The 26,633-nt window shown below is 36.8% G+C and overlaps 1 protein-coding gene across 1 annotated transcript; it reads right to left on the reverse strand.

Annotated features, from left to right (window-relative positions):
* Nucleotides 1-544: 544 nt before the first annotated feature.
* On the reverse strand, nucleotides 545-26,633 carry LOC137408732 (isobutyryl-CoA dehydrogenase, mitochondrial-like). Its single transcript, XM_068095311.1, has 11 exons — nucleotides 26,615-26,633; nucleotides 26,155-26,290; nucleotides 25,804-25,904; nucleotides 25,520-25,689; nucleotides 24,688-24,874; nucleotides 21,356-21,493; nucleotides 15,840-15,975; nucleotides 11,491-11,588; nucleotides 4,924-5,076; nucleotides 4,324-4,426; nucleotides 545-929 (listed from the first exon to the last, which is right to left on the reverse strand). Exons 2-11 carry the CDS (start codon nucleotides 26,285-26,287, stop codon nucleotides 880-882), a joined length of 1,269 nt encoding a protein of 422 aa, XP_067951412.1. The 5' UTR covers nucleotides 26,288-26,290; nucleotides 26,615-26,633; the 3' UTR covers nucleotides 545-879.

Genomic DNA, 26,633 nt, shown 5'->3' on the forward strand with positions numbered 1-26,633 from the left:
TCTGAATTGGTTATAATGTCATCAACATAGCTAATTATCTGTTTTCTGACGCGGGCGCGATAATTAATGAACTCACACAAAAAAACGTTCGTTTTTAAATTAGAAATTCTCAAACAAAAGTTTAAAATTGCTTCGTTGTTTTAGGCTAATTTTATAGACAAATCTTGAGACAACACTGTCAACTTCATAAAAGTCTTAAAGACCGTTGATTATGTTGTCAACGAATAATAAAATTAGGTAACTACACAATTGCAGGGAAAGTCACAATAATGAGTCTATGGCAGTCGTCCCACGAAAACGCATTTATGCGTCTATGGCAGTGAAAGGGTTCAACAACTATTGAATGACCACATAAACTAACGAACCAGGCTAAGCGATTGACTTAGAGAAGTTATTTCATCAAATATGAAGAAAGTGATTGACGTGAGATTGGAATCTTTACACGGGTTCGTAAAGATTCAAGAAGTAAAGATTCAACTCTTTACACAGGCTCGTAGAACCTGTGTAAAGATTGGACAAGTGTGCACAATCTCTCTCACCTCTATCAGCTTGCACGCTATAGTATTCATGACACTGTGACCATAGCATGCATGCATCACATAAGGCACATCAAATGTTATATGTATATCTATACAAACATAAATTATGGTACATATTTCTTAGAAATAAACAGAACAATTCGATAAAGAAAAAAATCAGAGATTTTAACACAATGTATGAGAATTCAGCCTCCAATTAACATAAAAAAGCAGAAAACCTGAAATATTCAAGACATGTAAAAATAGTGTCATATTATTTCTGACAGAGAGTCAACATTGAGTAAAGCTTAAACAGACCGAGTACCCAAACAGTGGAGAGAAATACTTGTACACACCCCAACTAGCCAAGGACATTCCTGGCTATAATCAGTCTCATCATCTCATTTGTACCTACAAAATATTAGATGGCGTAAGACGAGGTCCCAAAATACAAAAAATTGGAGATACAAAGAGGTTCCAAGTAAACTTTTGCCTTGAGATACATGACAACTTTGAGATATGAGCTTACGAGACGGGTAGCGATGTGCCCCCCGGCCATCGCTACCCGTCTCGCATCAGTCGCATCAGAACAGCATCACTCGCATCAGTATGCGAGTGGTCAAGTATGCGAAAGGCCGCTTACAACATCATCACTCAGTCTATCGATGAGAACAGCATCACTCAGTCTATCGATGAGAACAACATCACTCAGTACCTTCGATGAGAACAGCATCACTCAGTCTATCGATGAGAACAGCATCACTCAGTCTATTGATGAGAACAACATCACTCAATACCTTCGATGAGAACTGCATCGCTCAGTCTATCGATGAGAACAGCATCGCTCAGTCAATCGATGAGAACAGCATCACTTAGTCTATCGATGAGAACAGCATCACTCAGTCTATCGATGAGAACAGCATCACTCAATACCTTCGAAGAGAACAGCATCGCTCAGTACCTTCGATGAGAACAGCATCACTCAGTCTATCGATGAGAACGGCATCACTCAGTCTATCAATGAGAACAGCATCACTCAGTCTATCGATGAGAACGGCATCACTCAGTCTATCGATGAGAACAGCATCACTCAGTCTATCGATGAGAACAGCATCACTCAGCCTATTGATGAGAACAGCATCACTCAATACCTTCGATGAGAACAGCATCACTCAGTCTATCGATGAGAACAGCATCACTCAGTCTATCGATGAGAACAGCATCACTCAGTCTATTGATGAGAACAACATCACTCAATACCTTCGATGAGAACAGCATCGCTCAGTACCTTCGATGAGAACAGCATCACTCAGTCTATCGATGAGAACGGCATCACTCAGTCTATCAATGAGAACAGCATCACTCAGTCTATCGATGAGAACGGCATCACTCAGTCTATCGATGAGAACAGCATCACTCAGTCTATCGACGAGAACAGCATCACTCAGTCTATTGATGAGAACAGCATCACTCAATACCTTCGATGAGAACAGCATCACTCAGTCTATCGATGAGAACAGCATCACTCAGTCTATCGATGAGAACGGCATCGCTCAGTCTATCGATGAGAACAGCATCACTCAGTCTATCGATGAGAACGGCATCACTCAGTCTATCGATGAGAACAGCATCACTCAGTCTATTGATGAGAACGGCATCACTCAGTCTATCGATGAGAACAGCATCACTTAGTCTATCGATGAGAACAGCATCATTCAGTCTATCGATGAGAACAGCATCACTCAGTCTATCGATGAGAACGGCATCACTCAGTCTATTGATGAGAACAGCATCACTCAATACCTTCGATGAGAACAGTATCGCTCAGTCTATCGATGAAAACAGCATCACTCAGTCTATCGATGAGAACGGCATCACTCAGTCTATCGATGAGAACGGCATCATTCAGTCTATCGTTGAGAACAGCATCACTCAGTCGATCGATGAGAACAGCATCACTCAGTCTATTGATGAGAACAACATCACTCAATACCTTCGATGAGAACTGCATCGCTCAGTCTATCGATGAGAACAGCATCGCTCAGTCTATCGATGAGAACAGCATCACTTAGTCTATCGATGGGAACAGCATCACTCAGTCTATCGATGAGAACAGCATCACTCAATACCTTCGATGAGAACTGCATCGCTCAGTCTATCGATGAGAACAGCATCGCTCAGTCTATCGATGAGAACAGCATCACTTAGTCTATCGATGAGAACAGCATCACTCAGTCTATCGATGAGAACAGCATCACTCAATACCTTCGATGAGAACAGTATCGCTCAGTCTATCGATGAAAACAGCATCACTCAGTCTATCGATGAGAACGGCACACTCAGTCTATCGATGAGAACGGCATCATTCAGTCTATCGTTGAGAACAGCATCACTCAGTCGATCGATGAGAACAGCATCACTCAGTCTATTGATGAGAACAACATCACTCAATACCTTCGATGAGAACTGCATCGCTCAGTCTATCGATGAGAACAGCATCGCTCAGTCTATCGATGAGAACAGCATCACTTAGTCTATCGATGAGAACAGCATCACTCAGTCTATCGATGAGAACAGCATTACTCAATACCTTCGAAGAGAACAGCATCGCTCAGTACCTTCGATGAGAACAGCATCACTCAGTCTATCGATGAGAACGGCATCACTCAGTCTATCGATGAGAACAGCATCACTCAGTCTATCGATGAGAACAGCATAACTCAGTACCTTCGATGAGAACAGCATCACTCAATCTATCGATGAGAACAGCATCACTCAGTCTATCGATGAGAATAGCATCACTCAGTCTATCGATAGGAACAGCATCACTCAGTCTATCGATGAGAACGGCATCACTCAGTCAAACAGAAACTTATGAGCAACAAAATTTCATGATAACAAGTTGAAAATAAGTAGAATAGTTCAAAATACATACTAAAACTTAGTTTTGAGTGTGGGTTTAGCAAGCTGAACTTGTTTGAAATGAATTCCAAGTTTATGTTATGCGTACCTTTTGAAGGTAAAAACTCCTTACTGTACGTACTGCATTTGGTAAACACATTTATAATTTTGCATTTTATTGCAGATCATAACCATTAAAATACGCTAAATACAAAACAGTTACTGTAAGTTACTATAATTGCTAAAGTTAACATACTGCTTTGGTGCTAATTTCCAACGCGTACACATTTTTATAAAATTTTGACAATTTTTACCAGGGGATGTTTGCATTGTATAATTGTAATGGTCTCGATACCCTTGAATACGAATTTTCACCATAGGATGCCAACCCTGGAACAGATCGACATCGTATTTCAAGGGTGCACTGTACCAACATGAGGCTAGAAATATGCTATTTTTCATTTTCTTTTTATCAATTGTCTTTTATCAATAATCTCAAATAAACCTAAAATGAACTTTAAAATGACCAAGACTCGTGTTACTATCAGTTTGATAATAACACAAGTCTTGGGTCTTTGCCAGCGAAATTTAAGTCATATAGCGATATGCAAGCTATATGCTGTCAGTACTTGAAGGCAACACGGTTAACGAATAATAGCTAACAAGCCTTAGAATAATCAAACTATTTGAACTAAGTTGATACTAAGTTGAAGGTTTCACTATTATATATTTTGTTTATCAAACTAAAAATATGTGTTTACTTCCTAGGGCGTGCTGCAGTCAACTGGCTGCCAAGTAGTAAAAATTTAAGGTTGTTTTACTGTGAATATTTTCACCAGCTCTGTGAAAAGATCAGTAAACAACAAGCAGAAACTAAATAAGTTTAAACTGAAGCAAAACTAACCTTCTAGAATTTCATGAACTCTCACGTCTCTCCAAAACTGTTGTATTGGGTAGTCCTTGAGGTAACCGTAACCTCCAAACAGCTGCAGGGCTGAGCTGCATATCTATAGCCATAGTGTCAGCATTAAATACTACTACATATCTATAGCCATAGTGTCAGCATTAAATACTACTACATATCTATAGCCATAGCGTCAGCATTAAATACTACTACATATCTATAGACATAGTGTCAGCATTAAATACTACTACATATCTATAGCCATAGTGTCAGCATTAAATACTACTACATATCTATAGCCATAGCCATAGTGTCAGCATTGAATACTACTACATATCTATAGCCATAGTCATATTGTCAGCATTAAATACTACTACATCTCTATAGACGTAGTGTCAGCATTAAATACTACTACATATCTATAGCCATAGCCATAGTGTCAGCATTAAATACTACTACATATCTATAGCCATAGTCATATTGTCAGCATTAAATACTACTACATACCTATAGCCATAGACATAGTGTCAGCAGTAAATACTACTACATATCTATAGCCATAGAGTCAGCATGCTGTCTAACTTGTTCTAAATAGGGTACCTGCGAGCAGTGTTCTGTTGTAAATAGTTTAGCTGCAGAGCACAGAGGTACTTTATTAGGGGCGTCTTCTTGAAGCGCCACAGCGGCATGCCGTATCATGAGTCTAGAGGCTATAAGAGCTGTTGACATCTCAGCTAGTTTAAACTGTACATTCTACAGAAGAACAGGACTGTACAGTTGTTACAGATAAAGATTGAAAAATGACAAGTACAAACATACACTATGTTTCCATGGTTCGCAGTACTGCGAAGCAGCTTCCTCCGAAGTCGAGGGGATTGTACGTTTCCATGCTGCGCAGTGGTTTTCAGAAAATTAGCCAGAAAAGTGAAATTGTATAAATCGAATCGCTGGATGGATACACGGAATCGATCATGCGTACCGAATATCAGAAAAGGTCTTTTTTATGATTTTGTCGTCATTATACTTTGATTTACACATTCACAATGTTTTACAAACTTTAACACAATTTTTACAAATAATATATTTTTGATAAATATTTATATCAGTAATAGATTATTGAAATGTTACTTTAGGGCTTGCCACCTATTTTTCGAAAAGTGTTGGTATCGATAACAAAGTCAAAGTAAGTAATCACTTCATCATCTTCGTAGGAGCAGACCATAATTAAATTTAAGTGAAAAAATATCGGAATAGCAAAAACAAAGATAAGCAGAATAACTTTTGTACTAGTCTAAGGCGCTCGAAGAATCTGCCTGCACAACAAGAGAGCTATGCGCAGCCGCTGCGCAATTGCCGTTTCCTTGCTGCGAATTTGCCCTGCCTTCGCACTGACCAGTGTGCAGTGATTTCAGTGCGAAGACGCCGTTTCCATAATTCGGAGAGGTCGCAACTCCGAAGCACTGCGCATCATGGAAACATAGTGATAGAAGTTAACCAGGGAAAAAACTACAAAATCGACCCTAAGAGAGCTTTCAGACTATGTATTCAAGTTCTGAGATGATATCTTTACTCAGATAAATAGGCTGCCAGTGACAGCGACTACAAATGGTCTTTCAGTGAATATAATATTTCAAGTGAAACACATAGATGTTTTACTGCATTTCAAACAGAATGGCGATCTATCGGTGATATATTGTAGGTTCAATAGGATTAATAGGCTTACTACTGATGAACAGTTGCTAATTTTTAAATGAAATTTGACTAAACATGCGAGTTGTAGTTCTTAGATTTACTATAATAGTAACCCAGGCTTATAAGACAATAACTTTATCCTTAAAAAATCAACATCCGGAGTGCGTTATCCTCAACCATCCCATATATCACTGATAAACATACCTGCTGATAGACTTATTCGCGTGTGTTGTAACTTTATACCGTGAAAATACTGAATATCCAAATCTCATATTTAAAAAGGCAAATTATGAGTCAAACCAATGCACATGTAACCATTTTAGAAACTATACACTTAATTTATGAATGTTCCAACATGCATTTTCCACTTACATGTATTTACATGCATATAGTGGTTGCTGTGAAAAGTAGGTGATACACCAAGTTGTTTTAAAGTAAATTTTATTGGCCAACAATCGCCCTTACAAAAGAAATTTTTTCACAGAAATTGATAGCAAAATCTTCGTTTCCACGAGCTGTTTTTCGGGCCATAATAAGAGTGCCAAAGGGTTACTATCAGTTAATTCGTTAACATCTGTGTAATATGTTAATAGAAAATAGAAACAGTTAACAGAAAGAGTTTTTGTACAGAAGATTTATTTTTAATCAACATATACAATATTTACTATTCCAACTTTTAAATGAAGGTGGTTATGTCTGCGCACTGCTATTACTATTTACAGTGCACCCTCGAGATACGATTACCCTGATATACGATTTTTTCACCTTACCAAGTTGAACATCGTGAGATCTTCACCTTGCTATACGAATTTTCTTTCACCATACGAATTTAAGAAAAGTTTTGCCCGAGTTAAAATTTGGCGGTCGGTGTGCTCATAACGCACGCCGAAATAACAAAAACACCAAAATGCGATTTGCCGAAAACATTTCACAATGTTTAGAAGAGACATGATGACCGACTTCTCTTAGGTCAGCGTTCCATGTGGGAAATTTTGTGAAAAGCACATAATTGAGAGCGAGTATTCATTTTTAGCGTTACAGTCCCTCTACAAGACAAAGGAAAAATGATTTCTACAACAGAGTTGGAGGTCACAAATAAATAGAAAAAAGACGCCTGTATTCTTAATATTGCCAAAGAATATGTTCGCAACCAATCAACAATTGCAATTATTAAAAATAAGAAAATCGTTAAAGCAAGCACAAGGAGGAGCTTACTACTGACGACTTGAAGGAGTTGAAAGCAATACTCGGGATGTAGAAGAGACATAAAAACCTACATTGGCTGAAAAGTGTTAAGTGTTAATTTACTGATGTGAACTGGTACATAAAAAACATTACTGTAGGTCTACAATACATATCATTTATCTTTTTTGTGTTGCATTTTTTTTCTGCTTTGTTCAATACATTTTGTTTTATGTAATTAATTTTGATTTTATGTTTTCTTTTCTTGTTTAACCATGTCTTTGCAGATGGGCCTTTTTTTACTACGTAAATACAAATCATGGTATGTATGTAACTCATATATAACTAGCTACTCAAAATAGTTGACGCATCTATATTACTTTCTAAAATATGCTAAAACCACGCCTTTTAGGGTATAAATACATGCAAACCACTGTATGTATGGGCACATTGATATCTGTGCACGTTTTATCCAAAACAAACTACTGTACAACCCTCTCTGAATCCTTTTACAAATGTTTTTTAGCTAGCAATTTTCTGCACTGCACCAGCATTTACAGTGCACGAGCAAGCGTCATCTGCAATAAGTGATAATCCACACTAAGCTAGCTTATTTTCTTCGAGCACTCTCTGTACCAGCAGCGAAGTTGTGCCTTCCTGGCAATTTCTGCTTTTCAGATCCAAAAATAATAATCTAGATCAACAGCTCAAGTCACATTACTCCAATGGTATGTGCGTACACTACTGTATAGTAAATAAAACTTCATTTTTTGATGGCCATTATATGGTCAATCGTACGAGAGGCCGCTTTTGAGAAATGCAACGCACCGCTTTTATGATTTAAAAAGGTTTTAACCAGGCTCGCTAAAGGCTACAGTAAAGGTTGGGAAGCAAAAAGATTTTAGTGATGAAAAGTTAAAATTTAATGAAATAGTTAAAAACACACACTGAAACTCAGCTTTAACTAGCTTTAAATGCGTGTTTAGAAAGCTAAACATATTTGGAGTGAATTAAAAGCTTATGTTGTACGTAGGTCTTGGTAGTAAGAACTCCTTACCATGCGTACTGCATTTCGTACACACATGATGTTGTATTCTACAGTTTTGCAGATCATATTCACTAAGTGCACTTAATACAATGCAGCTACTGTAAGTAACTATAGTTACTAAAGTTAACATACTATCTTGTTACTAATTTTCAATATGTACAACATTTTTATAAAATTTTGAACGATTTTTACCATTTGTTTTGCATTGTGTAATTACAATGGTTTCTATACCCCTACATATGATTTTTTTGCTATACGATGCCAACCTTGGAACTGATCAACATCGTATCTCGAGGGTGCATTGTACTGTGTTCATTTCTGTGTAATTTATACCATACCGCGGCATTGCGGTATGGCTTAACAGATCTTTTTTCTGGTATGGCTTAACAGATCTTTCTTCTGGTATGGCTTAACAGATCTTTCTTCTGGTATGGCTTAACAAATCTTTCTTCTGGTATGGCTTAACAGATCTTTCTTCTGGTAAGGCTTTACAGATCTTCTTTCTGGAAAGGCTTAACAGATATTTCTTCTGGTAAGGCTTAACAGATCTTTCTTTTGGCAAAGCTTAACATATCTTTCTTCTGGGATGGCTTAACAGATCTTCCTTCTGGTAAGGCTTAACAGGTCTTTCTTCTGATAAGGCTTAACAGATCTTTCTTCTGGTGAGGCTTAACAGATCGTTCTTCTGATATGGCTTAACAAATCTTTCTTCTGGTGAGGCTTAGCAGATTTTTCTTCTGGTATGGCTTAACAGATCTTTCTTTTGCTAAGGCTTAACCGATCTTTCTTCTGGTAAGGCTTTACAGATCTTCTTTCTGGAAAGGCTTAACAGATATTTCTTCTGGTAAGGCTTAACAGATCTTTCTTTTGGCAAAGCTTAACATATCTTTCTTCTGGGATAGCTTAACAGATCTTCCTTCTGGTAAGGCTTAACAGGTCTTTCTTCTGATAAGGCTTAACAGATCTTTCTTCTGGTGAGGCTTAACAGATCGTTCTTCTGATATGGCTTAACAAATCTTTCTTCTGGTGAGGCTTAGCAGATTTTTCTTCTGGTATGGCTTAACAGATCTTTCTTTTGCTAAGGCTTAACCGATCTTTCTTCTGGTAAGGCTTTACAGATCTTCTTTCTGGAAAGGCTTATCAGATATTTCTTCTCGTCAGGCTTAACAGATCTTTCTTTTGGTAAAGCTTAACATATCTTTCTTCTGGTATGGCTTACCTGATCTTTCTTCTGGTATGGCTTTACAGATCTTTCTTCTGGTAAGGCTTAACAGATCTTTCTTCTGGTAAGGCTTAACAGATCTTTCTGCTGGTAAGGCTTAACAGATCTTTTTTTTGATAAGGCTTAACAGGTCTTTCGTCTGATATGGCTTAACAAATCTTTCTTCAGATAAGGCTTAACAGATCTTTCTTCTGATATGGCTTAGCAAATCTATCTTCTGGTATGGCTTACCAGATCTTTCTTCTGGCATAGGTTGACAGATCTTTCTTCTAGTGAGGCTTAGCAGATTTTTCTTCTGGTAAGGCTTAACAGATCTTTCTTCCGGTATGGCTTAACAGATCTTTCTTCTGATAAAGCTTAACAGATCTTTCTTCTGATATGGCTTACCAGTAAAGTTGCCCCGATTTTAATATCGGAATCGGTGCCGATATGGGTGTTAAGTATCTGAATCGGCATCGGCCAATCTTTTCTTAAAAAATCGGAAACTTCAGATACTTTTTACAGGTAAACTATTTAGCAGAAAACCGTATTTTAGCCTGCTACACTCATAAAAAAATCTTCAGCAGCAAGTTTCTTACTTTTACCTAATAAATTCCGAGCCTGTCACGCAATCTATTTCATTTTTATAGCCTAATAAACATCAACACAGCTGAGGAATCTTTTGGCTTTAGTCAGGACGTAATCACCAAGTGCGGTATTTCCCAATTACCGCAATATGATTTATTGCAACCAATCACGAACAAAAGCACAATGATGGGAAACAAGAATGCGGTGTAATATTTCTATGTACTAGCATTACGAAAGTAATTTGAGCAGTCGATGCATCAAGTTATCTATCTCTCTTGATCCTGATGATATGATGTATCGTTTGCATCGCATAAAATAACCTCAGTAGCCTATCGGTATTTAGCCTGTCCTCCATCATCTGTGGTAAGTGAGTCCTTCTTCAGTATGACAGGCTACATCGAGAGTGATGGAAGATAAAGACGTCTCGCTGAGATAATTGAATCCCTAACGGTAATTAAGAGAAATATTTATTTGCTCTCAACTTGTACAGGCGCAGCAGTTCGTTCAGCAGTAAAAAAGAGAGAATTCATTATCACAAAGAACGCTGTACGACTAACAGTGATTACCATTATTAATAGCAGATTACATGAAACATGGACTGTTTTGTTACTAGATGCACGGCATGTCATCATGTCAGTATGTGACTAAATATACATGTATATCTTTTTTCCATGAATACAAACAAATACATCAGTATTTATATTTTCTTTGCATAATAAAATTAACAATTATCTATGCAACACAAAAGATCTGAATCGGTATCTGAATAGGATTATTTTTCAATAAGAATCGGTGTATCTGAATCGGCTGGTGAAATTAGAATCGGGGCATCTCTACTTACCAGATCTATCTTTTGGTATGGCTTACCAAATCTTTTTTCTGGTATGGCTTTACAGATCTTTCTTCTGGTCAGGCTTAACAAATCTTTCTTCTGGTGAGGATTTAGCAGATCTTTCTTCTGGTATGGCTCAACAGATCTTTCTTCTGGTATGGCTAAACAGATTTTTCTTCGGGTAAGGCTTACCAGATTTTTCTTCGGGTAAGGCTTACCAGATTTTTCTTCTGGTAAGGCTTAACGAAGCTTTCTTCTGGTAAGGCTTAACAGATCTTTCTTCTGGTAAGGCTTAACAGATCTTTCTTCGGGGAAGGCTTAATAGTTCTTTCTTCTGGTATGGATTTACACGTAACGCTAGCTGAGGCTTTTAACCAAGAAGCATGAAAGATTGGCATGCATTCTAAGTATGTGCCAAAGTAATTCCATGGTATAGCCAGTTGGACAGTGGAGTGTATTGGGTGAACGGATGTTCCCGCAGAAATGAAGGTTGTGATTGTGAGTTCAAATCCAGTTCGAAGCATAATTCTCATTCTTAAAACATTATAGCTATAGTTGGACAAACAGACGGCTGAACAAACATTGAAATATATATAGATAAATAGACATAGGCATAACAAATACCTGAAAATTATCAATTGTTTGTCCAAACTGGTTGCGCACGGAGACATGGTCTTTGGCAAGTGCTATAGACTTGTGTGCAGCACCGAGGGAACAACTCGCTGGAATCAACATAAAGTCGAACATTATACTTGAAAAGGCCGTACGGTTACAAAGTATGGTTACAGTGACCTGTTTCATACTATGACTAGAAATTACGAAAACCTGATTGATCCACCTGATTGCTGAATGTTCAGAAAGTGTAGGTGAAACCACTCAGTCCATTCAATAAATAAGGTTCCATTCAATAAATGAAGTTCTATTACAAGTAAAATCCCAAGTTGTGTGAAAATTTATACAATCTCTACTCATGATTCATTTGATTTTTTAAAGATCGTGTGATGCTTTGCTTGAGGCTTTCTGAAATTGCCGGCAAAGACATAGCCTGAGATAAGTTATTAAATTATTAGTGGCTAATATGTGTAAACCCAATGAGATATAAAGGAGCCTGGTGAATGTTTATTCAGTTTAGTAAGACTGTTTTAGCGTAAAAAATGTCTACAAATTAGCTAAATTGTTTAAAGAAGGTAGAATCAGTAATGATTTTGAAGAGGGATCAGGTAGACCTGTTGATATAATAATCTCTAACATGATTGAAGCAACTATTGAGCTTGTTCAGGCTGAGAGGATGTGACAGTAGAAGGGAGGAGGGTGACAGTAGAAGAAAGGAGGGTGACAGTAGAAGACAGGTGACAGTAGATGAGAGGAGGGTGACAGTAGAAAACAGGTGACAGTAAAGGAGAGGAGGTGACAGTAGAAGAGAGGAGGTGACAGTAGAAAACAGGTGACAGTAGAAGAGAGGAAGTATGTAAAAGTGTGTGTCAGTGCATGGTGATTATGGTATGTAAAAGTGTGTGTCAGTGCATGGAGATTATGGTATGTAAAAGTGTGTATCAGTGCGTGGAGATTATGGTATGTAAAAGTGTTTGTCAGTGCATGGAGATTATGGTATGTAAAAGTGTGTGTCAGTGCATGGAGATTATGGTATGTAAAAGTGTGTGTCAGTGCATGGAGATTATGGTATGTAAAAGTGTGTATCAGTGCATGGTGATTATGGTATGTAAAAGTGTGTGTCAGTGCATGGAGAATATGGTATGTAAAAGTGTGTATCAGTGCGTGGAGATTATGGTATGTAAAAGTGTGTGTCAGTGCATGGTGATTATAGAATATAAAAGTGTGTATTAGAGCATGGAGATTGTGGTATGTAAAAAAATGTGTATCAGTGCATGGAGATTATGGTATGTAAAAGTGTGTGTCAGTACATGGAGATTATAGTATGTAAAAGTGTGTATCAGCGCATGGAAATTATGGTATGTAAAAGTGTGTGTCTGTGCATGGTTATTATGGTATGTAAAAGTGTGTGTCAGTACATGGTGATTATGGTATGTAAAAGTGTGTATCAGTACATGGTGATTATGGTATGTAAAAGTGTGTGTCTGTGCATGGTGATTATGGTATGTAAAAGTGTGTGTCAGTACATGGTGATTATGGTATGTAAAAGTGTGTGTCAGTACATGGTGATTATGGTATGTAAAAGTATGTGTCAGTGCATGGTGATTATAGTATGTAAAAGAATGTATCAGTGCATGGTGATTATAGTATGTAAAAGTGTGTGTAAGTGCATGGAGATTATGGTATGTAAAAGTGTGTGTCAGTGCATGGTGATTATAGTATGTAAAAGTGTGTGTCAGTGCATGGTGATTATGGTATGTAAAAGTATGTATCAGTGCATGGTGATTATGGTATGTAAAAGTGTGTGTCAGTTCATGGTGATTATGGTATGTAAAAGTATGTATCAGTGCATGGTGATTATGGTATGTAAAAGTGTGTATCAGTGCATGGTGATTATAGTTTGTAAAAGTATGTATCAGTGCATGGTGATTATGGTATGTAAAAGTGTGTGTCAGTGCATGGTGATTATAGTATGTAAAAGTGTGTATCAGTGCATGGTGATTATGGTATGTAAAAGTGTGTATCAGTTCATGGTGATTATGGTATGTAAAAGTATGTGTCAGTGCGTGGAGATTATGGTATGTAAAAGTGTGTATCAGTGCATGGTGATTATAGCATGTAAAAGTATGTATCAGTGCATGGTGATTATAGTATGTAAAAGTGTGTGTCAGTGCATGGTGATTATGGTATGTAAAAGTATGTATCAGTGCATGGTGATTATAGCATGTAAAAGTATGTATCAGTGCATGGTGATTATAGTATGTAAAAGTGTGTGTCAGTGCATGGTGATTATGGTATGTAAAAGTGTGTGTCAGTTCATGGTGATTATAGTATGTAAAAGTGTGTATCAGTACATAGTGATTATGGTATGTAAAAGTGTGTGTCAGTGCATGGTGATTATAGTATGTAAAAGTGTGTATCAGTTCATGGTGATTATAGTACAGTAATACTTCAACTTATGAGTGCTCCAACGTACGAGAAACTTGAGATACGAGCCAGCTCTCAAGCAAGTTTTAGCACTAACATACGAGCCATGTTTGAGATACGAGCACTTGAGTCAGTTGCCAAGTATGCCAGAGGTGTTTTATTAGAACAGCACCACTCTGTATTTTTCAACTGCTCAAGTTATACTGTTGTACCGTGTTTTTTGTGCACGATTTTTTGTGCAGAATTATGTGAATTAAAAGTACTGTGCGTAGACCGAAAGTTTGCCAGTAAAATGAAAGATAATACAAAGAAAAAGCAAATGATAACAGTCGATATTAAACGGAAAAGTATTGAAAAATATGCGAAATGTGTATGCGTGATTCAGATAGCTCGGCAATATGACAGAAATACATTCATAATTATCAAACAGAAGGATTATATTCAGGCATTTAGTTCGCAAAAGGACTAACCATAGTTTCTAAACGGTGCAGCGATCTTCACGACCGCTGATGGCATTGGACAAACAATTGGCCGGTGACAACGTAACTGAAACGATGCTATGTGAAAAGGCCGGCGCTATCTATCCAAACTGTTTAATATACATTCGGACAAGTTGGCTAGTGGTCGTGCGTTAACCATTTGTGACGACACCTGTGTTCGTCCTAATCGCAACATGTTGCAAGGGCGACAAGGGCAAACGTCCTTAGATAGGTTTATCTTAAAACGGCCGGCTAGTCGTGAAAGCGAAAAAAAAGGAAAAATTTCTCGCTAACCAGCGAGAAATTTCAAACTATGAACGCCGAAGAAGTTTTAATTACGTTTAGTTGAAAATGAAAGTTTGCTTTTAGGTTTGCTTCCAAGTTTGTCTTTTAACACTTTGATAAAACTAAATTTATCAAAGTCAACTGTTGTAACGAAGGATAACTTATATCTCCCTCCCTGGCGAATGCGAGTGTTAACTGCTATTGTATGTATTTAATTTTACATTTTAATTAATCACATTTCCTTGCATTATTTTTTATTTGTTGCTTTTTGAAAGCATGTAGTACGTAAGGACAATAGCCAACATGTTCTTTCTGTTACAACATCTTGTTTTGAGTGTTTTATTTGCTTTTTTTAGAGTATGGAAACCAATCAATATATATTCAATTGTTCTATATATAAATGAATTGCACCAACATGCAAGTAAATTGACATACGAGCTCAGTCTCGGAACGCATTAAGCTCGTAAGTTGAAGTATGACTGTATGTAAAAGTGTGTCAGTGCATGGAGATTATGGTATGTAAAAGTGTGTATCAGTGCATGGTGATTATGGTATGTAAAAGTGTGTGTCAGTGCATGGTGATTATAGTATGTAAAAGTGTGTATCAGTACATGGTGATTATGGTATGTAAAAGTATGTGTCAGTGCATGGTGATTATGGTATGTAAAAGTGTGTGTCAGTGCATGGTGATTATGGTATGTAAAAGTGTGTGTCAGTGCATGGTGATTATGGTATGTAAAAGTATGTATCAGTGCATGGTGATTATGGTATGTAAAAGTGTGTATTAGTGCAGGTGATTATAGTTTGTAAAAGTGTGTCAGTGCATGGAGATTATAGTAGGAAATACAAATAAATTGTCAGGTTATACTTACATGTATAATAGAAACTATTTTTATAAACCAATTTGTCACATTTATTGACTGGCCCTCATACTAGGGAAAATGATACATTCTTACAAAGCAGACTAAATTAAGACACCGACAAACATTAACTATTTAAAATCTACACAATTTGTTAAATCTTGTGATATGATATATTTTGTGACACTATATGTTTCTGAAACATTAATTTTCGACAAAATGTTTTTAATTAGCATATTAGAAAAGGTTTTCCGTTAACCATGTTGGCCTGATATGCCCAACCATGTTGGCCAAAAGACTGAGAACCAACCTATGTTTATCCTTCCTCCATTAAGGCCATTCATGGCTATACTAAATCCTTGGCCTTCTGCTCCAATCAGATTGCTGCTTGGCACCACACAATCTTCAAATATAACAGCTCGGGTGGGCTGACTATTCCAGCCTACCTAAAACAATTGTAAAACTCAGAACGTTACTGGCCGAGTAAATGATGCAAATATTTTTGGTTCAAAAATGTTAATTAATGTTTCTCCGTGTATTATAAATATGGTTTGTTCTTGTCACTTGTTCCTGAATATGTGTTTGCAGCAATTTATAGATTATTATTGTATAACTTATACATATGCAGATTTATAGTGTATTATTTGATATCATCCTTGTGGTTATCTTAACTTGATTTACAATGGATCAGCGCTCAAAACTCCACTTCTATTGCATACAAAAGCCTGTTTTGACTGCAAACCGAAGCAAACATATCAATGAGTGCAATAAGCTTTTATGCAACATCATTAAATATAATTATAAAATAAAGATATGCCTTCAAATTTAGAATCAAATAAAAAAATTGAAGGCTCCAACAAATTGCAAGACAGGCTATAATAACGTTGCAGGTTAATTGCATGCAAGAGATATCACTTGGTAAAGATATTTCTTGGCTTCCAAAGCATATTTATTTAGAGATCTTTGAGAAGTTTGAGGAAGATTAGCAGATTTATTGTATCCCAGGGGATAATTTCACTCTACCTGAAGGAGAGTGCAAAATATATGTGGCATTCGATTCGCCCGTAAAATAGTTACAATTATATTTCCTAAATTCTGATGAGCTATTCATAAAATACAATGCCAACTTCTATTTAAACACCACCTCTATTTGACTGTCACTATTAATATGGAAAGAGTTGAAAAATAGAGTTCCATGGTGTTCAAATAAAGGTTTTACAGTAAATATATACATCGGTTCTTATATCGCCTCAAACTCTATTTTACCTCATCTACTTTTTTTCCTTTTATCTTTATGTTCTCTTTGATAGCTGGTGCGCTACATAGTATATATATAGCGTATATAGTATAATATATATACTACATGAATATACATACAGTCAAACATGGATAACTCGTCCACGGATAGCTCGAACACATGGTTAATTCGAACATTTCCTTTGGTCCGTTCCCACGTAATGATAAATTGCTATAGATAACTCGAACTCGACACTGTTAATTCGAACTGTTTTTTTGCCCAACAGCTACCGAAACGGTTGTTATCGCTTTAGAAAATCACCTTATTCAAAGCCATAGAGGTAAACTTCATCTTTTCATAATTCATAAGCGTCGTTATTACCACCATCGGCAAAATATTTTTGTCAACGACTTTTCTAAAAGTTTGGTGAAAATTGATTTATACTGCGATACGATGAATAGCACGGGCTAGCCGGGTCACGCGCGCAAGGATTTTCGCCACGCACATACAAAACAAAAATCGCATGTTGTTTTGTATGTGCGTGGCGAAAATCCTTGAGTGCGTGACCCGGCTAGCCCGTGATGAATAGTTTTCCGACGTTGATTCCGTGTTGAATCAACGTCGGAATGTTGAATGTTTAAAACGTCTTAAAATTGGTGTAATTAAACATATACGTTGTCTGAGCTACAAAAAACTATTCATCGTTTGACCTAAACACAGAATACGTGTGTACATTCAATAAGTATCTATTAAAAAAGCGTGAGTGATATAGAATGTACCGTAAAACCTCGTAAAACTTCTAATTGAACTGCCTTGGAGTGTTGCTCTTAACGAATCCCAGGTAAAGTAAGGTAATCTGCATAAACTTCAAGAAGAAACGGCAAAATTGATCGTGGGTAAAACCCCAAAAGAAAAAAATGTCTTTTCTTTTGAGCATTTCAACAACGATCAAGTTTTGCCAATGTCAATCTGAAAAACGTCCTGGCAATAACATCACCTCAAACAACAAACCAATCTCAAGTGATAGAAAAATCTCTATACTTTTTCATGAAAACGTTTTAAACTTTACATTAGAAGCATTTAATTTGAAACAAGCCATTTGTGCTTTTGATTTATATTATAGTTTGTATATGTACATGTATCTACTAATAAATAAGTAAATATATGGACTTGTGACAGTGCTCTGATAACTTGAACGCTCTGATAATTCGAACACTTTTGCTCGGTCCCTTGAAGTTCGAGTTATCCATGTTTGACTGTATATGTATTCTAGATGAGAATATATACATACTAGCTAGTATATATTTATATATATAAATTTGTTTCCTCACCCCGGTCAACCCGTATGGGTGGTACTGCTGTAACTCGGGTCTCCTACCAGAGACCTGGGAGTTTGAGCACTCGCCTCAAGATCTTAGCTTTTCCCAATAGTGCACTTTTCTGCAACTCACCTGAGTTGATTGCTGTTGGTATCTGGGCAAGCCACATTTTAAGCGCCGGTGTTATTGCGCCCAGTGCCCCAATGACTACTGGAATTACAGTTGTTCTTACATCTCAGCATTTTTCAATCTCTTCTCCAAGAGGGAGATATTTATTTACCTTCTCTTTTTCTTTGCTGGCTATATTGTAGTCATTGGGTACTGCTATATCTATTATAGTAGCTCTCTTGTTCTCCTTGTCCACCACCACTATATCTGGTTGGTTTGCTAGGACAAGTTTGTCAGTTCGGATGTAGAAGTCCCCGAGAATCTTAGCGCGGTCATTTTCATTGACCTTACCAGGAGCGTCCCACCAGTGTTGTGGTTTATTAAGGCCATACTCATCACATATACTTCTATACACAACACCTGCGACATGATTATGCCGCTCAGTGTATGCATTTCCTGCTAGCTGCTTGCATACACCAATGATGTGTTGGATGGTCTCAGGCGCATCTTTGCACAATCTGCATCTAGGAGCGAATCTAGTGTGATAGATTTTTGTTTGAAGTTGCCTTGTTGGGAGCACTTGCTCCTGGGCTGCCATGAGAAGCGACTCTGTATTGGTCGTTAGATTCCCTTTGTTTAGCCCATATATGTCTGGTGAAGATCGCCAACCTTAGATACTTGTCGGTGGTAAGCACCATGAAGAGGTTTCATGTGCCAGTCAATTTCCCCATCATCAGGGCGAAGCTCCATTGTCAGAGCAGCCAATTGAAATTAAGCTAGCAACTTATCTGAAGGGGCCATGGAGGCTGCATAGGCTTGATGCTTTGTTCTTCCTCTTTCACTGTCTGCTGTACATTTTTGAGTCCCCTACCGACATCTTTCCTATAGAGATACAATCTAGTAGTATCAGATTTTGGGTGGAGTGCTCCATGCATGGTCAGCAGTTTACGAGTTGCTATATCTGTTTCCTTGATGGCTTCCTTCCTTATATATATATACGTCATCTAGTATATATATATATAGTATATATATTATATATAATGTATAATATAATATATATATATACTATATATATATATACTAATACTATTGCTCGGTGTTGGCTTTAGGTGTTGCGCTGGTAATAAAATTATTATCAGATAAGGTTCAAATCTTAAAGGTTGACTTGCAACAAAATTCACATTACAGTTATTTGGTATCAAAAGATTCACCATGTCTTACTCTGTTGTGTTGTAGGTGACAAATATGTGGAAATGTGATTACAAGCTCTTAAAAGCTCAAAAACGAAAAGCCGCCGTAGATTGAAATCTCTTTACTTCTCTGACATAGTCATGAAATTTGGTTATTGTCTTGTCACGTGATGTTCTCACGTGAATTGAAAGGCCAATAAAAAGCGCAATATAAAACTTATCGTAGCACTAGTTTTTGACAAACATTTCGGGTTTTACCGAAGACCCCGTATCAAATATAGATGCTCGCTAATTTACAGTTTTGTTTCGGTTTGGTCTAATCGGCAAGTCGTAATCTGATCGTGTGACCCAATACTTCGCAAATAATTTCTGCAGCACTATTCGATTATCACAAGTGACCAACAGGCTCGTCATGATTATCAGATAATAATATGTACTCCTTCAAGCTAAGGCTAAATAATTGAACGAATTTTTACGGTAAGTTATAAGATGTCACTGCTAAAAGTGACAGCATTATAATGACAATAAAACAGACGCTTAAGAACAATAGACATAGTTTTATTGAATGCGTGAAGTATAGTTGTAAAAACATTTCGACGAATAAGGTTGCATGAAAGTCTAAACAGAAACCATCTCTCACAACTACGTCACATTTGAGCCATTTTGGAAAGCGAATCCAAACTATGGCGGTCTCATGTGGCTGCGATTAACTGTTCGTTTTTTGGGTATATGAGCTTGTCATCACATTTCCACATATTCTGCACCTACGACACAACAGAGTAAGACATGGTGAATCCTTTCATATCAAATAACTGTAATGTGAATTTCGTTGCAAGTCAACCTTCAAGCTAGCAACTTAAGCTAATCTAAATATCAATTTTAAAAAGAGTCATATCTGCCATCTGAAGTCAGCTTGTGCTTATAAGTGCTTATAATCATTACATTACGGGTCCCGATCTCTCACGCAATCATAATCTCCGAGCGTGTTAGTAGTAACCAATAGTCTTGTTGCAATTGCTTTAAGCGTGCCTATTTCAACCGTTGTAATGAGTATGTATACAATTATTTATTAGAATGGCCATTTGGGAGCGTAGTCTCATGGATAATTGTCTGCAAAACTAGAGGTTCCAAGTTCAATCCCAGTGTGAAGTGGATTTTTTGTTCTTGAAACTTTATCGTGAAAACAGACACTGAGATTTATATATACTAGTTGAATGCCTGGCTTTGCCCGGGTAATAAAAAGTCTTTCGACATAAAATTTGATAGATTATTATTGTGTAACTTATAAATATGCAGATTTATAGCATATTATTTAATAGCGTCCTTGCGATTATCTTCACACGGCTTACAATGGATCAACACTCATAACTTCTCTTCTATTGCACATTAAAAGTCAGTTTTCACTGCACACTGTAGCAAACATATCAATAATGCAATGAGCCTTTACGCAGCATTATTAAATATAAATAATTAAATACAGCTGTAAAACAAAAATACGCCTCTAAATTTATAATGAAATAAGACATTGGACGCTCTAAAAATTGCAAAACAGGGCACAAGCTATAATATCATCGCAGGTTAATTACAAACAATAAATATTAACTGGTAGAGAGACATATTTCTCGGCTTCCCAATGCATAGCTATTTAGAGATCGTTGGCAAATTAGAGGTAAGTTAGCAACTCTATTGCATACAATGAGGTAATGTTGCTCCGCCCGAAGGAGAGTGAGTGCAAAATATAGGCGATATTCACTTCACCCATAGAAAGGTTAAATTAATCTTCCCAAAATGCTGACAAACTATTTGAAAAATAGACCAGCAACCCCTAATTGAGCACCACCTCTATTTAACTGCCATTATAGGGGCAGGCTTAAAAATAGAGCGCCATGACATTTAAATAGTGGTTTTACGGTAAGTGGTTAAAGATCAGTCAATAGGAATGTGGTAGCAGTCAAGTAATGCTGAATCATACCTTCTTCTCCTTTGCACCGAAGCTCAGTCCTGCTGAACACTTCTCTACCAAAATACAACTGATGCCCTTAGCCCCAGGGCCTCCAGTTCTACACATGACTATGTAGACATCAGACTCTCCCCCTCCGCTTATAAATGCCTGTAAATCGAATGAAAAGGCTACACTCATATATAAAATGCAAAAATCCGCAAAACTGTAACTCTGTTGGTTTTTCTAGTCAAAAGCACTCATGGTAAAAACCACCTATGCACAAATATGGAATGGAAAGACTCAATTGCATGTGGAGTATGATGTGGATATGATCTATCTACATGTATATATAAACCTCAAGGTTTCTGTGTGTACTATGATTTGATGATATGATATGCTGGATTTAAACTCACAGAGATTGCAACTGCAAGTGTCAAACCACACATTTAATCACTGAGCTACAGTCCTTAGCATTCTATCCCTCTTATGACATACTGCATACTGTATGCACACAGTAAATGGGCACTTTTGATTATTAACTAGTATTACCTTTTGCATTTGTTGTTTAAAAACTAATTTTTTGCAACTATTACCTATTTTTTAAATTGTAATTTTTAAATGCGTCGTTTCAATTTCAAATGTATCGTTACACTTCTATTTAGGTTTTTCGTGAGGTTTGATTACTAAATCGGTGAAGGTAATACTTGTCACGCAGACAATTGCATTTCTGTAGGAAAGGCCTATACATTCTCTCTCCGTTCGTTCAGACAAAGACAGTCCGATATCTAAATTTTACATTGTAAGAATATCAAGTGGTACCAGTATCATCAAATTCAAAGTTTTGATGGAAAACATCTGGCGGAACAGTAACCTTTTTTATATACACACTTCTATGCAAGAATTGTTATTATTAATTCAACATATTCAGGACGTTTATTTTGTTTCCTCAGTTCGTATTAATTGTATCATTACCAAATCATCTTTTATTGTAATCGTAGCAAAACTGACTTAATTTAGCTTTAGCTTAGCTTTAACTTTAGCTTAATTTAACTATTTCACATTTACATCTAAACCCTTTCATAGTTGTTTTATTTTTTTTGTAATTTATTTGACCTGCACAAAACATTTTCTCATGATATGAAGTTTGAAAGTTAGAATGGCAAATTTTGTTATATGTTAAATACAAATCGATCTTTTGTCCAAAGACTTGTTTATTACGCAGGCAACGGATTGGGGGGGGGGTTAGTACAGCTAGTACATATACAAATCCCAAAGATTGTCTGCATGTGTGTCATTCAGTTTGTCCAGTTATAGCTATTAAATATTAGGAATGAAATCTCTCTTTCATGCTGGGTCTGATCTCGGGATCTCCCATTCACCAAGCAAATTTCTTGCCAATTAGGCTACACGAGATTGATGGATGCATTGGGCGATATATGTTGCCATGTGAGTAACAATACGCACAGCATTATGTTATGGCACAACAGCACTAAAGCTTGCTCTCTCGGCTTTTATTAGTAAGTTTTCAATTCAATTCAAATTAGTCATTGACAATGTGCCGGGCTAATGACAAGTGGCAGGCAACTGCATTATCTGTCAGTGTTTATAAGCTGATTTTTAATACCCGTGCAATGCCAGACAATCCGCTAGAATACGCATATACAAATCTCAGTGTCTGTCATTCATCTGTCCAGTTATAGCGATAAAGTTTAACAATAAAAACGCTTGTAATACTAAATCTGAGCTCAACGCCTCAAGTTCTGGAGGCATCAATCTTACCCATTGCGTCACATGGGCTACTCAGATACACTGAATTAATAGTGCATTACATCGGTTAAAATACGCTCAAAATGCTTAGGGTTAACAATTAGCACGATCGATCCTTGCACATAACGTAACGTTTATTCAGCTAATTTTTGACGCGGCTCTTACTGTAGTAAAGATTTTACTAACTTACCAGGTGAGTTAAAATTCATTGGATAATTATTTACCCAATGAATTAAAATATTACCCGTATAATGCCGGGCATTTAATTAGTCATAGACCTATTAACTATACTATATACCTATTACCTATACTATTAACTATTAAGTATAGTTAATAGGTCTATGAATGTAGAATATAAATAAATTGGAATATTTTGCAAAAAACTCACATGTACCATACTTTTCGGACTATTAACCACACCCCTATATAAGCCGCATCTGCTTTATTTTCAAAAACAATATTAAAACAATACATAGGCCGCACCTTTGTATAGACTGCAAAACTCAGGACGGTGCTATTTAGCACGGCAGCAACTTTGCTGGTTAATACGGAACAGTGCTGTTAGGCGCTGTTCAGTATTAACTGATGCTTTTTAACTTAGTGCCTAACCAAACAGTACCGTTAGGGATTGTTTCGTTTTTTCTTTCACCGCTAGAGGCGCACTGACCGGAGATTCCAGTCAGTGCACCCTAGCTGTGATAAAAAAAGACAGAATAGCCGCACCCTTTTATAAGCTGCATGGCTCAAAACGCCATAGAAAAGGAGCAGCCAATAGTCCGAAAAGTACAGTACTAACATTCGCCGACAAGCTGTAATACCCCTTTTTCTTGCAGACTATTTCAGCAATACCTCTTCAAACGGATAACCATATGACAATGGCCGGTCTCAAGATGAAACTAGATAGAAAATTTCTGTGTTGAAAGAGGAACTCTTTGCTGCCTTTTCACGGAATTGATATGATGTCTTTCATGTTAACATTACCATTTTTATTTCACTATTTTTTTTATTTCATTTTGTTTCCATAAGCCAGCAGTTTATTCCTAAAGGATTTTAAAGTTTATTTTAAATAAATATTTAGCCGCATTACAAATACGAAAAAGCTCAGCTTAGCTTCTAAATTGTGGCTGCACCAGATTAGACACACGACTGTAATGGAGAGAAAAGAAATTGGTCGAAATCATATATATGTTTCACATCAGTAGACAGACCAAGAGAAGCAAACCAAATTTAGTGTTAAATGAGAATATAAAAGAGTAATATTATTTTTAAAGTTTGTGTAATTGTTTTATTACTTTATATAAATACTGATATCATGGCTGTATAGTATGCTGTGAAAGATCATCAAGAGTGCCAACAAAACCAAGACAGTAAGTCTAGTGGTAAGTCTGTGCACAATGATTTCTATGTACTATTTCTATGTAGCTGATCGCAGCCAATTGGTGCAGGTAGTAGTGTCGGTCTACCTACCAAAAGGTCACGAGTTCAAGTCGCCTCAAAAGCAGTATTTTTTCCTCACATCTAAGCGAAGCTTAAGACGAGCACTTCTTATTGCAATAAACATGTCTACAATTATAACAAAATTAAAAATAACCAACCTTTGACCCATTGAGTATGAAGTATTCCCCTTCTCTGACAGCTGTAGTTGCCAAAGAGGCAGCATCACTCCCAGCCCCTGGCTCAGTAAGACAGTAAGATGCCAACCTTTCCATTTTAGAGAGACTGGGAATGTGTGTTTGTTTTAAATTAGCTGAAGCATAGGTATCCAGGATCCATACGCACATGCTGTAATATAGTGACACATGAGGAGCACACACTGTAATATAGAGACACATGAGGAGCACACACTGTAATAAAGAGACACATGAGGAGCACATACTGTAATATAGAGACACATGAGGAGCACACACTGTAATATAGAGACACATGAAGAGCACACACGGTAATATAGAGACACATGAAGAGCACACACTGTGATATAGAGACACATGAGGAGCACACACTGTAATAAAGAGACACATGAAGAGCACACACTGTAATATAGAGACACATGAGGAGCACACACTGTAATATAGACACATGAGAAGCACACACTGTAATATAGTGACACATAAGGAGCACACACTGTAATATAGTGACACATGAAAAGCACACACTGTAATATAGAGACACATGAGGAGCACACACTGTAATATAGTGACACATGAAAAGCACACACTGTAATATAGAGACACATGAGGAGCACACACTGTAATATAGAGACACATGAGGAGCACACACTGTAATATAGTGACACATGAAAAGCACACACTGTAATATAGAGACACATGAGGAGCAAACACTGTAGTATATAAATTGGGCAAAGATAAAATGGTGAAACGCTGAGGGACCAATCAGAGACCTGTTCATAACAAATACATATGTACCCACTTATGTATACTGATGTAAGCTGTAGTGCTAACGCAGCCAGTAGAAAGGGCTTCAAATATAACTGAGGCATCAAGTCTAGACAAGCCTGATCCTCCAAACTCTTCTCCACAATAAATGGCCCCAAATCCTAACTGGCCCGCTTGCTGCAACACAGCTTTTGGCAATATTTCCTGTAATAAAATGACAGAGAAACTCGCAACTGCCCTCAATCTTGCAAATATCAGTAAGTATTAGAGAGTTGTATAACATATGAGAAAAAGAAATAATTGTGGTAGATATATCACCTCTTCATCCCAGCTTTTCATATGTGGTTCAAGTTCATTGTTTGCAAATTCCTGTGCAACATCAAATATATGCCTCTGTTCACCATTTAAACCATGCAGCGCTGTTAACAACATTAGATCATCATGTATTATGTGAAACCATGATTCAGTTGTTTAAAATGATGTTTTGTCAATACTTTGAGCAAACAATAGCATACAAAGATAAAATTCTATGCATCTTGCTATCTCAAACCGGGAAGTAAACCTGCTTGAGCAAATGATTACGTTGTAAGCACAAATACCTCATAACAGCAAAGGTATTGCACTATGAAGTCCTGTCATATAAATTGTAAATTATTCGTAATAGCTTACGGTTTAAACAGGACTGTTCGCTGAATTGACGATAATTAGAGATGTTTGGAAGAAGCTGAGCAGAGAAAACTGAGAGCCTGCTTTGACGATACAACGCTTTACATATCTGCCTCGTAGGCCTACAGACGGCCATATTCTACAGTAATATGTTTTTATTTTCAACTTACAATTTGATTCATCAGCAAACAAAATAATATATACACTTTTGAAAAACTTGAAACAAGTGAAGTTCAAAAAATTCTTGAAACTTTAAATTAAGTTTTTGAGCACAAAGTTAGCCAAAATTCCGTGTTACATACAACACCAGCTGTCAGTGTAATCTGTTCTTTTTACACAACAAGTTTTTTCTTGACAGTGCCTTAATTAAGAGATTACAACAACGTAGAAATTAAAATATATCAGCATAACAGCTTCAACCTTGAATAAAAATTATGACAACACCCAAAGTATTATAGCTAACCAAGTCATCCCTGACATGA

The sequence above is a fragment of the Watersipora subatra genome, chromosome 11, assembly GCF_963576615.1.
Source record: "Watersipora subatra chromosome 11, tzWatSuba1.1, whole genome shotgun sequence".
Taxonomy (NCBI): domain Eukaryota; kingdom Metazoa; phylum Bryozoa; class Gymnolaemata; order Cheilostomatida; family Watersiporidae; genus Watersipora; species Watersipora subatra.

Excerpts from the sequence above, each read along its gene's own strand:
- LOC137408732 (XM_068095311.1), bottom strand. The coding sequence starts at position 26,287 with ATGGCCGTCTGTAGGCCTACGAGGCAGATATGTAAAGCGTTGTATCGT. Across the intron at positions 21,494-24,687 it reads TCATACTCAATGGGTCAAAG|GCATTTATAAGCGGAGGGGG; the intron begins GTTGGTTATTTT and ends TTCGATTTACAG. Across the intron at positions 4,427-4,923 it reads CAACAGAACACTGCTCGCAG|ATATGCAGCTCAGCCCTGCA; the intron begins GTACCCTATTTA and ends CTATGGCTATAG.